This window comes from Anopheles marshallii, chromosome 2, assembly GCF_943734725.1.
Source record: "Anopheles marshallii chromosome 2, idAnoMarsDA_429_01, whole genome shotgun sequence".
Taxonomy (NCBI): domain Eukaryota; kingdom Metazoa; phylum Arthropoda; class Insecta; order Diptera; family Culicidae; genus Anopheles; species Anopheles marshallii.
The window spans coordinates 72107834-72121009 of record NC_071326.1 but is presented as its reverse complement, the minus strand read 5'-3'; the positions used below and the strand labels follow the sequence as shown (position 1 = coordinate 72121009).

General features: G+C 41.6%; 1 protein-coding gene across 1 annotated transcript in view; it reads left to right on the top strand.

Moving 5' to 3' along the window:
* Nucleotides 1-261: 261 nt before the first annotated feature.
* The window catches only part of LOC128709946 (alpha-catulin), a 51016-nt gene continuing 38101 nt past the window's right edge, over nt 262-13176 (top strand). Inside the window, exon 1 of the mRNA XM_053804981.1 lies at nt 262-624. Within this exon, the coding sequence (XP_053660956.1) occupies nt 262-624 (363 nt within the window). The remainder of the gene's footprint in view (nt 625-13176) is intronic.

Below are 13176 nucleotides of genomic sequence, written 5' to 3'. Positions count from 1 at the left end.
GATGAAGTAGCTACATGCTCCTACATCTCGCAGTAGGCGTAACGATGGTTGATTTCCACTGGGGGAATGAAATCCTTCGCAAGACAGTGGGCTAGTGCGTGAGTGAAGGTATTCTGTGAGTGTGTTTTTATCTGCGTGCATGCGTGCCCGTAAGTGTACCTTACCATTTCGTTGCTCCATCAGCGGGTGGAAATCGAATTTACGGAAGTGGGCCGAGAAAATAAATAGAAAAAGTGTTCCAGCGAGTGAAAGCGAGTGAAAATGAACGATAAGAGCTACTTCGAGCGTAGTGCGAGCGTAGGTGCCAGTGATGATATCGGTCGACGGATTGCTGCTGCTGGTGGTGGTTCAGGTACCGCCCTGGATAGGGCAAAAGCAAGTGCGAGCAGTGGTGGGCTGGGAGTGGCGTCCAAAATTGGAGAAAGCCGCCGCAAAAGTGCTTCCTTTGATGTGGACCGCAATCGAGGACCGGAACCGATGGCCTCGGCGACCACTTCCGGTACCGCTGGTGTTGGTGGGGCTGGTGGAGGTAGGGGTGGTGGTACCGGCGGAAGTGGAAGTGACGCAGGCATCCGAAGGCGAAGCAGCAGCAACAGTTCCGTTCACAGGAGATCCCAATCAAAAGTGTGTACCGGCCGTGTCGAAGATGGCCTTAATCTAGCTAGTGTGTACACCGTGTTGGTGTAAATGTATGTGTGTCTGTGCGTTTCCATGTGTGTGTGTGTATATATATGCTTGTCGGCTTATTCTACACGCGCATTGCCTTGCTGTTGAGCTCCTCGGGAAAAAATCTTCTCCGTTGCACTGACATCAGTGCGAAACGAAAAGCTCCCCACGACAATCTCCCCAGCACCTGGAATTGTTGAATGCTTACGGGAATTGGGAACACTTTCCTACGGGGAACGTGGCGCAAGAAAGTAACATGCCTGTACAGCTCCACCGCTTCCTTGTATTGCTTCATTTCAAGCTCGGCGCACTGAAACGACACGGTGAAAATCACAGAACCGCACTGCAGGGCCCTTCGCTTCCAACCAAGACACTTAAAATCCCATCGCTCACCTTAAAGCTCACCTGCCAAGCTTCCCGCTAGCTAGGAACTGTTATTCGCATACCGCTATCTTGTTTTGTATCCGTTCAAAACGTACCACCTGACACTCTGATTGCACACGAAAACAGAAGCCTGGAATCCAGCTGCGACTAGCATTGTGACTTGTCTTGCACCGTAAGGACGGAACGGACTCTAACTCTTTCCAAACCAACCCACCGTGCCAGCAATCGTGAAATATATTCCTTGTGTGTACTGTTTGTGAAGAGTGTACCAGTTGGTAATCTGGTTTCAACCGACTGGCTTCACTGGAAACGAATGAAAGCTAAATGAAACACTCACGCGCAGTCCTCGGGGCTATTTACACTGCCAAGTGTTTCTTCTTATTGCTCGCTGAACAATGTAGGAATGAAAAATGTTTCTGCTTACCTGAGGCAGCTAGCAGTAGAAACCATATCTAGCGTTGTAGCTGTACTGTATTCGGTGGAAGATTAAAGGGAAAATAGATTTTATTTGCAAAGCAGCGAGCAGCTTTTCGGATGTTTTGCAAATAACAATGTTTTTATTACGGTATAAGGCTGTCCTGTCCCTGTTGTATTTTTCTGAAGTACATTTTACTTACTTATGGTTGAAGAAATAGCTTTTTAAAACGAATGTTGACTAACTTTGATTGTCATGAAATCCAAGAAAATATAAAAAAATTGAAGTTTTTTTTGCGATTTTTATGATTATATTTCTGGTTCTAGGAAGCTACTCGTTTGTAAATTTCTGGAAAAGATCTTCCGTTTGAGGTTCCCCGCAAGAACTCTGTCAGTCACATTTCAGCGACATGTTGGTTAGCAGTTACTGGTATATCTTTTGTCTCATCTCCTTGCCTAATTTCATCGCATGGTGGGGTTCTTAATATGAGCGACATTTTCTGGAAGACATTTTGTGACCATATTCTAAATCTTTGTCCTGAAGGAACGTTTTCTTTTCGCTGATTGTAAAACGTCAAGGAATGTTCTTCGAATGCAGAGTGTGGGAGTTGTCAACGATATATTTTTGGAACAGTATCTAAACTATCTGGTTTATACAATTGTCATTCCTTTGTGCTGTCAATGCGGTCTAGCCATTGATTAAGACTACGACGTTGTGCTTCTTCGAATCAATTTTTCTCACTAGCGACTCCAACCGAACTATCTAGATAACTATCATTGGTCAGATGAGACCCAGGCCTTTGATACAGTACAGTTTCATAAAATCCACTCTACGGCAAAGGTATTGATCATTTTTAGGTCTTTGAGGTCCTGGATAGCACGTAAGATTGAGTTTTTTTTATTTTGTCTAGACATTTTTCCACAGACATACTCTTTTTTTAGCAGCTCAGGAGGAGAGAATAGTATAAGAACCTTGTACTCTTTACTGTACCTTTATAGTACTTCGAAATATTCAATATCTTCGCAAAATGTGGGAAGATTCTATTCCTAGAATGGAATGTGCAGTACTGAGTTGATGAAATAGAATCTTCTTGAAATAGTATCTACAATATAATACGAATTCTTGGATTTATTTCCAGGTTTAAAGGAACATGTCTCAATTGAGTTAATTTTTCTATTACATGTTTTACTATTTCTAATGTTTGGAATAACAATTTTCTACTGAGTCCCGACTAAATCTCGACTAAGTTCTAGAAGTATGTTTGCTTATTTTAATCATGTGACAGGAGTTACAAAAGAAGGACTATCTTTTGCAATTTTCGAGTCGGTTAAACAACTTTTCGCCTGTGGCCAATGGTTTCCCGCAAGAGTTTGTGCTCACAGTTGCAAGATTAAGGATAATTATACAGAATATGCTCACATAGTTGTAATTACCGACGTTTGGCTGAAGATGATCACCGCACTGTCAGTGCCGGTAAGACGTGAAGCCACACTTCAACATCATCACCGTTGTTGTTCACGGTTTCTGCACGGCAGTGTGGTCGGTTCTCGCCGGTGCTGTATACCCGTCGGCAGCATCATAAGGGTAATTAAGAACATGCCAATAATGTGCAACGACGTAACGAGCAAACGTGGCGAAGTCGTACGAATTTCGCTTCCGCCCACTATCCCGACACCAACCTGGACCAGTGTATGGTCGCACACTTTTCCGCTGCCATTTTCTTCATATCCATTTCCTGCCGACGGGCAGACGGCGAGGTGGAATCCGTTCTCGGAGCCTTTCTTCCACGTGGCGGTGCAAACGGTTTCACGGCCATTGCGAACCGCGTGGCGCGTGTTCCCTATGGCGCGCACGGTGCTGATGGTGAAGATTGTAGCGCGCGCAATAGGCACCTCTTAATGGTGGTTTAGTTTTGGTCTCCTTTAGCCGAAACCGAACGTCTGCCAGGTAGCGCACTTTAATTGAATTTATGCTTCAAACGTGTACGGTTTATTAAGCGCAACGTGATATTCATTACCCGTGAGCATAATAGTGGCCATCGATCGATACTGCTACGCACACGTGGGGTGGTGGAAATTGCGCGATGTTTGTGTGAATAAGAATGGGAAACCAGCGGACTGCTCAACGTGCGAGGTGCTAAAGAGCTTAATGATAGTTACGACATTTATTTCACGACCGCTCAATGGACGCAAAATGAATCGTTGTAATCGGGGTTTGTCTTTATTTTTCGAAACAAGCCGAAAGACGCTTCTCATTTTGGACGAAAAATCAAAACATAGTGACCTGTTGAAGATGGCGAGACAGCGGGAAAAAGTTTTGATTTGAAAAGTAAAAATGCCATTTTTTGTGCATCTCATTGATTTGAAATGTTCCGGTGCTTAAGTGGAGCTGTGTTGGATTTCGATCTGCTTGTCGTCTGTAACGACGCGATAGGCCGGAACGCTTTTGGCTCGAGGAATTTAATTCATCATTCACGGTAGGATAATTCGATGATTGATGATGAAAAGTCTGCTGTGGGACCGAACAATTTCACGATGAAAGCGTGCCTTCTGCATCGTTTGTGCTATTGATAAAAACAGATTGAATGTCTTGAAGCCTTATTGCCATGTGAAAACTGTGACAATGTTTCGTTTGGAAGTGATTTATTGAAGGAATTGGTAGTTCCTGAAGTGTTTAAAATATGAATTTAAAGAATGCTATGGCAGTAAAAAACTGCTCAAAGCCAATTTGCAATGCACAAATTACGAAGTCACCGTAAAATATTAATAAAAATGGTATTATCCTACTCCACCCATTGCGGGAAATAAATAGCGTTCGATAAAGGTCTTGGATAATGTCAATAACGTGTTCCCATTCATATTTGTGTGCCGTACAACCCAGTACAGCTCTAGAAAAGAAAAAGAACAAGCCACTCGATGCCACTGCAGGCATGAACAATTAACAAGCATAATGTTGCGGTCTCGTGTCACCGGCTTGTACCTCTTAATGTCAAACAAACGCTTGCTCTTGTTGCTGCCACTGTTACGGGGCGCACCAGGGCGGTATAAAAGACAACTCAACAGCCTGGTTGCGGCTCTGGTGGCGACTGGCATAAGACGAGTGTAAAACAAAAAAAAGGGCACAACACAACCGATCGGTTCACCGGGCCGCTGCTGGCGTGTATAATGTGCGTGTATGTTCGTGATAGGAAGTGCTTCTGTCCATGTCGCATCAACAAAACTTACGGTACCGTGACCTTCGGGTGGCGCTGGAGGTCTGCCGGGCCGTTTGCTTAACTGCTATTCCTGGGCTCCTGGTCAGGAGTCAATATTGACTGTAGTGATATAACGATTGCAGTCACCGGTTTATGTGAGGATATTTTTCATCCTGCCAGGCGCAGCCCAAAAACCGCATTGAAACCGAACGCACACATGGAGCTGCAGTGGACTGGGACCAAACAATACCCAACGGCTGCGTCGAAACGGCACACTCCCTGGCGCAGGGAATTTCTTCCAAGAAACGCAATAGAATGGAAGCTTTGTGTGATGCGATATGATGAAGAGTAAGGTTCGGTGGAATGGTACAATGGAAGCGACGGTGTCGGTGTTCTTTTGTTCACTTTTCACATCCGACAAACACGGGTGGTGTCTTTAGCGTTTGCGACTCTGCTACACTGCTGCTGTCGTCGCAGCCATCATCCAGAGACCACCATCATGATTATTTGCTTGTACCGTTCCGATTCCCATCGGGGGTTGCTTCCCGGGGAAAGAAGTCGCGTAGCTCCGGTCACGGCTCGCTCGGGCACGATCGTCGGTGGCTTTCGGGGAAATCCCACAACATCATGGTCCTACCCCGCAGGTCTATTTATGATTAAGAAATAATATCAAATGAATAAGATATTATCTACGAGCCATCGAGGTTGTGAGGTAACAGCAGGAGCAGCAGCTGCTGCGAGTATTTGTATGGACGAGAGTCGAGTGAGAGCGAGTCTTATGAATAGTTGATAAATTTTTCTGAAATCGTGCCACCTCCCACGACGATGCCGGGCGAAGGACGGTTCTTCATGTCTTTTATATTCCCCATCAAATAATTCTCCAACAATTGTTGGGTGGATAAAGCAGCGGGCTTGCTATGGACAGAGTTTTTATCCAACAGGCTTGTTAGTACAGGTTTGCGTTCGTTGATTTGGATAATGATGGTGAGTAAATCAAAACCGCACGGTACATCATATAGACTCAGGGCTCAGGGCTGGAATGGTAAAGTTTTTGGTGCCCGTTACCAATGCGAGGCGTCCGGAATGTTGCGTGTCGTTTTCACCTGATACAGCTTGAACAAGAATCGTGATGAAGTGTGAGGTGAATGTTGCGCTTGAACTGGCAATCGACGCATTCGGGTATTTGTTTGTTAGACGTACGCTTTCCGAATGTGTTTGGTGATGAGTAAACATGACGTGTCTTTTATGATAAACAAATGGATGGATCAGCTGAACAAATGCAGTTTGGCAGTCGGATGGCGACATACAAGGGACACACACACTTCTTAGCAACATTTAAAATGAGCAAATGGAATTGATTTTATCTGAGAAAGCAGACGAAAGTAAACCGTTTCAGTTAGCACGAGGTGATCAATTTGAATATCTATTGCTTTAACTTATACAATGCTTGTTCCCTAAAAATGACCACTGAATAAAGGCATTTTGCATTTGTTAATCTTTTGTGACCTTGTCGTATAATGCTTATGCTTTGAAGCTTACAACATTTCTTGATTCGATAACATCACACCTTAGCTTCGCGGTGGCCTTGAAACCGGAGAGGTGATAAACAAGAAGAACGCAGAACGAACCTTTACCCGTGTGTCGACAGCCAAATGGCATCCGTGGCCAGCGATGAAACCGCAACAGATGGAATGGATATCTCGATTTATCGTATCGTGGGTCGTGCTGCGATGAAAGCAACATAAAAGAACGCCAGACGAAGGTTTGTGTGGATCCGTTTTTCTTTTCATCTTTCGGTTTCCTTTCGCTGGGTGCAGATTGCTTCGTGGGGGCTATTGCGTTACCCACCTCACGGTCACCGGTTGAGAACGTGAACGGACCATGCTTCCATTACCTTTGTTCGCAGTGACTACGGTGGATGGTAACCGGTAAGACGAATTTCGCATTCCATAATCCGGCTCGAATCGTTCCGGAATGCGGCTAGGTTACGTGGAACCAGCTGTTGTTGGTTGTAACGCTTACGCCGGGTCGGTTATCTTTGCAATAATCATCACCGTCTCGAAGCTCCTTTGAATACTAATCATGCTAGGTCGGTGTAATCCTAATCCTCGATACGAATCCACCATCCAATTTTACGCGAGGCACCTGGCGTCTCCATTTATACGTGAGCCACCTGGCGTCTCCACCGATGTCCGGTACTGGGCGGCTCCATTGCATTTTGACTTGTAGCAGTTTACGATGTCGCAGTTGCCTTTTAAATTACGCAATATACACAAATAGAATCCAATTAGTTTGGCTTAAGAATCGAAATGGTGGTAGCGTTGTTCCGGCTGTATCTGTTCCGGGACAGTGAAAAGCTCGATTTAAGGAGGTTAGTTTTGTGGTTTTAAGTAGTCCTGTTTTTGATTTTGCTTGTGATGGGACTTTTCATCACGTAAGACTATTAAGCTAAAAGAATTCTTATGTAACTTCTTACCAATTTGAAGCTAATTAACAGGGTAACATGTTCCTGCAAAAAGCCTTCAAAAACAAACAAATAACTTTTTCCAAATGCTCTTAGCGAATATTTGAAAAACGTTTCTGCTGTGGTAAGAGAATGCCCGTCATGGTATTATAACATAAGCTGATTAGCATAGAGCAAAAGAGTATGTCGCATTGCATGGACGGTTAAAGTGCCGTCTGAAAGCAGATAAATTAACAAAAGAGCGAAATATTTGCATAACTATGACATTTAGGATCGTTAAGCTGGTGCGCGATGGTGATTAGTAAGGATACTTCTATGCCGTAGACAAAGGTTTACGGAGGAAAGAATGATTTAATATTGCTAGGAAATAGGCATGTGAATACGGCATTGCTAGAAAAAATATATCATTGTTGCTGTCTGCGTAGAAAAGATGAAGGAGAAATGGTTCTTAATTGAGTTTCCAGATTTCGGTTAAAGGAAATGAAAAGATCTGGCAGTTAATACAATTTATTTACTTTGCGAAATATTAATTTTTGTGTATATTTTGTACACTGTATATGTAAATATGAGCCTGAAAATAAATAACTTTTTAAGATAATCGAAGCAGCAACGACGGAAAAATATCAATTTCAGCAATTTGAATATTAACTAGGATTATGCGGATGAACGTTGATGGCAATAATCTGTTCAAGCGGAAAAAATAGCCCATGCACCACCATTAGGGAAAGAAAATTTGGGTTTCATACAACAAAAAGAAAAACAGCAAACGAGCTCTCATAATCGATTAGTCACGCTTTTCATCAACGATCATTTCATGTCTCGTTGTTGTTTTTGCCCTTTTTTGTAGAAGGAAAGAAGCAAAATACGCAACGGCCTGCATGGTATCTTTTTCGATGATCAAAATCAACTTTGTTTTAGTGTTCTTCGTTTTTCGAGCGTTTTAAATAATGCTGGTAATGTGTTAAAGTAGGTTTCTTCTCCATGGAGTTGGAAAAAATTTCGTGGATAAAGTAAGCACCACTAGCAGTAAGATGATTGCGATGAAATTCAAATTTGACTGAAATTGGTAATATAACGGCTTGCGTATGTCTAAAGATTTGCTCGTTTGTGAAGGAATTCAAGGAATTTTGGGGAACAAGATACAAGTTAATAACATTTTGTGAAATTTGGGGTACATGGATGTAATGGGTAAATCAATTGTGACAAAAAAAAAACAAAAAATGAAAATGTATTTCTTTCAACTGTTATTCGATACATATGCGGACTTCGATAAAAATGCTAACGCGATTAAAAAATAAAAGTTGGCTGTTCATAACTGTCTCTTACATTTTGTAATCAGTAACTTGCATTATGCTTTTTACATTTATTTATTTATTTCATTTATTATATTTTTCTTCCATGCACTTGATTGTGGTATGCTTATAAAATTATAAAACTCTAACAATAAGCTTGGAAGCAACCATGTTTTGAGCATGTTTGATTGCTAGACAAAGTATTAAAATTTTAAAGCATTATGAACTAAATAGAGAATAGGAGTGATTAAAGTGCATTGTTCAGTTTGCTAGCATATTATTCAAGTTTGCTCCGTTGCTTCTTATTTCCTGCCGAAAAGCAATGTTTAACATAATCAAAAACGGGACGAAAGCAAGTCTTCTTACTGCCACGATAAGAATATCAACATTTCTCATCTGGTGCAAACATGGAAATGTAGAAATCGAAACAAAACTCCCGACAAATAGTAAAAGAAACGGAGCAAAATACCAAGAAAAGCAGCCAGTTCACAGGAACAGCGTGCTGGTGTTCGGTGCAAGACGGATGCTTTTGACAAGAAAGCACTTTCGCACTACCGTACAAAGGCAGTCTTATTTTTGCCTTGGCAGTGTTTCTGTACAACACGAACAGAATCAGCAATACAGACAAAGAAGCTTTTTTAGGGAGGGATTATGTTTTTTCCCATTGCGAAATAAATAGGACGAAGCGTGGAGGGTGCTCTGCAGGAGTAGATACTGGAATTGGCATTGTTATGCTGCAGCGTACTGTACGTGCGGTGCGGAAGGACCTAATTCGGGGTCGGGGTTGAAGAAAAAAAAGGGCAAACTGAAATGGGTGAACGGAGATAATGTGTGTTTCATTAATTGAATTTCGGAGTTTACACGGCGCAAAGTGAATTGGCGAGTGAGTGAGCGGGTAGAAAAGAATTAATTGAACAAGCAGAACGAATAGAAATTTGTGTACTACGTAGCTTTTCTTTTTGCAGCGTAACTCTAAAAAATCCATCCAAAGCATGTGTATGTTATAGAAAATAAAGATGTTACCAATATTTAAAAGAGTCAATTAAACGTTTACGATTAGAAGACAGAAAACAAACGTTGTGCTCAAGAGGGAAAATCATTTCCTTATCAGAAGTGAATAAATTTAAAGCACTTTAGAAAGCTCTTCTACCACAGACTGACAGTTCTTATCTTAATCGTCTGAAGATCGCTGTTATTGGTTCAGGAATAAGTGTGTAAAGGCGAAGTGGGCTGAAACTGAGGAGAAATGTCAGTGGAACTTAATTAGTATTTAATGTTGCTGCTGTTGGAATTTCGTGATGGAATTTGTAGGTACGCTCAATAAGATGGCTTCCAGGGTGGATCAGAAGGTATTGCGATGTTTAAATATTTCTCCGTTCGAACCAACTCGCTTGGAATGTTTGAAAGAAACGATAAAGACGATAATTGTTTTTTTTTCGCATACAACGACGGCGAAGGCAGGGATAATGAGATGTGTTTTTTATTTGTGTATAATCAATAAATACCGTTCCATTGAGGGCATTTCTTTAAAATGCAGTCGATAGAAATTGAATTAAAGTGTTATAGCTTAGATGGCATTGCAAAATCCATTTGGCACAAGCTTTAAATATACAGGTGCTTAGACCAAATTGTCCAAATTGGAGATTATCGAATGCATCAGAATGGTGGACTTGGAAGCCCAAATCGAATAAGTGTCAGATCATCGTTGGGACATGGAATGAAATTATCTAAATGAATTCAAGCCTTGTAAAAATGTGTGTCGCGTGGCACTTTTACAGAAAAGAATGCGCTTTAGGAGTGGCTTGCAGTATTCTTAGCGTTTCTGCCATAAAACTATTTCACGTGCCGAGCGTTTCGTTTGTCGTTCGGCACTGACCTTACGGCGAAAGGTGACTCGCACTGGTTCTGTGAAGGTCTTTTTATTTCGTGTTCATGGCGAAAAGTTGCTCCTGACAGGACTGGCATGCATACCGAAAATCGGACAAGATAAATCCACTCAACTCCACACGAGCTTACGAAAGTTTCGATGACTTTGAACATGAAACTTAAGGACAAGGCTAGGCGAACCTTTATTGTACATAAATGGTACTGAAAGGGTGCATTTTTGAAAGAGATTGAAATTTGAAAGGAAATTAAAATGGTCGATGTTTTCGAAATTGATTGACACATAAATTGATTTGCAAAAACGGGTATTATAGATTGGATGTTGCTAATAGTGAGTTATCGTGTCCAGCAAACGAAATTGTATGGTTTTGACAGACAAATTAGAAACAGCAGATGAAATATGATGCATGTTTCAATTTTTGAAATATATAGTTTTATTTGAGAGAAGAATAGAATATTGATATAACTCCAAAAACTTTCACACACGCTCTCACTGCTAAATAAGTTCAAAATTGTGAGTCCTGACAAAACATTTTATAATACAGGTTAACGATCGACATTTAAGGAGAGCTAAAGAAATCCATCAATAAAACCCATCACAAGTGGCTCACTGTGAAGCACTCAGCGGAAGGACAAAACCTGTTGAGCTGCAAAAGTTTAGTCGATAAAAAGTCTGTCACAGTCGCACACTGACAGTCGTCGTCGTTTTGATAATCCATAGCTTCCGTTTCCATTAAAGTCCAAATTACATCGCGCGCTGAGCAGTGCCCTTTCGCAGAAAAAAAACCTCATGAGCAAACACGAAAGTATTAACCATTTATCCGTTTAGCAAATTGGCAAATCTTTGCGTTTGCTCATGGGAAAACTAGCACGATCACCGGCACGATGCTTGCATGTCGTTCGCCAAATAGATAACGAACTGAAATATGGAAGCAACAGGCAATAGTGGCAATAGGGTTGGTGGGGCTCTGAACCATGAGCATGGCAAGCTAGAAAATACGAAAGTGACACGTATCTTCCGAGATTTAACCCATTGCTTGACACGTACAATGTTTGTTCAATGGTTGGCAACAGTCCGGACGCAGCACCCAGCACCGAGAATGGAAGGACGGGGCATTTGTTTTTCTTTTGCTAAATATTTGCTCAATGTCTGATTGGAAGAAGCAACAGTTTGAGTTGTCTATGGATTTGGATATACGTATTATGTTTAATACACTGTTTTATTCAGCACTATTAGAACCGGATGAAATTGTAGATGTTTCGTTTGAATTTAGATCCAATTTGATCATACAACATCTGAGACAGAGAAAGAAATTGTATCAAAACTTTTGCGCGTGCAAAATGCTTGTTCCGTTCGCGTTTTCGTGTGACAGAATTCTAAGAAAAAGCTACTCCGGTTCGGTTATGTTATTTTTATGACATGTGTAAGCAATGCTATCCGCCTCGATGATTGATCTCAAATATTGAACCAGAACATGTATGCTGATTGCTACCGAATTGACGAGCTGACTCAGCTCAGCGGCTAATCCAATCATGTCAGTCCGCAGCAAAACCATTACATTTGACAAGCGCTTGCCGCGTGCTGGATGGTCACGCAGACGGCACAATATATAGACTCCATCAAAGTCCACTCCATTCGAATGTTTTACGTCTGTCGCCGAATGTTTTTCACGGTATCGGTAATCTTACACGGTGCGCCGTGTCTGTCGTGCAGCAGTGGAAAGCAAATTTGGTTGAATGTTTTCTGATCAAAAGAAACAGGACGTGTCGTAAAAAACTGCGCTTATTTGCTCGCCTGTAAGGTACCCACCCACGCAATGGCACGCACCATCACTTTAGTTTTCGCTTATCCATCTACCGATCACGTTCGGATGGCGATGCGGAATGCATAATGCTCTGGCGAATGTGATGTGCCGTGCGTCACGGGATGTAGCTCGTAATCTGTTTTTGGAGCTGAAGATTAGGCCGCACACGTACCGGTGCAACACGAGCATAGCACACGGGTTCCGACAGTCTCAAGCATCCCGGGCGAATTGTCAGCTTGATGGTGACATTGTAAACGAGAAGAAGATCGTACGTGATCGGTATTTGTGCGGACGATACTCTCGAGAGGATTTTGATTAATCATTAAGCTTTTGCGATGAACATTCGTATGAATGTAGCGTCGAACGGAATGCGATAATGTTTGCTATTAAAATAACGACCGTGAGAATCAAGAATAGTTAAAGATGTTGACAAATGTCATACAGCCTTTAAAATCATTGGTTTTTAAAACATAAAATCTGATTCCATCTCAATTTCATGGTTTAAAATATATGTCAACAGTATTGTTTTGTGGTGTATGCGATTAATGCTTCTCAAGCTGTTGTGGTTATTATTTATTTACTTTGCATCCAATGGGAGCAAAGCTAATTGATCCTTTAATTTATTAATGAAAATGCTTGAATGGACTTCAATTATTCTGTTCTTTTGATATCTGAGTACTTGACTATGGCCTTACATCTAGTCTTCGCATATTGTTTATCCGTTTGTCGAGTTTTGAGATGGTTTTTCAACAATTGCAATGAATATGAATAAATGTCATTGGAATCCGTAGATATTTATGTAAGAGGAACGCAAGATCCATACCTAATAGGACTATGGGGAGTTTCTTGTAGTGAACGCAGTCGTAGGGGTATTTTTCATAGCTTGTACACGTACATTGTGAAACAACTACCAATTCTATAGATTTGGAAACTGAAGACGAAGACAAACGTTGTGTGTTGTAGCGAACAAATCTGTGCCAACATAATACACACGAAAGACAAATTCCCAAAGAAGACATTACGTCAACAGGGTTTTTTTTCCTGGACGGAAATTAAAAAGGAAAGGCTATGCA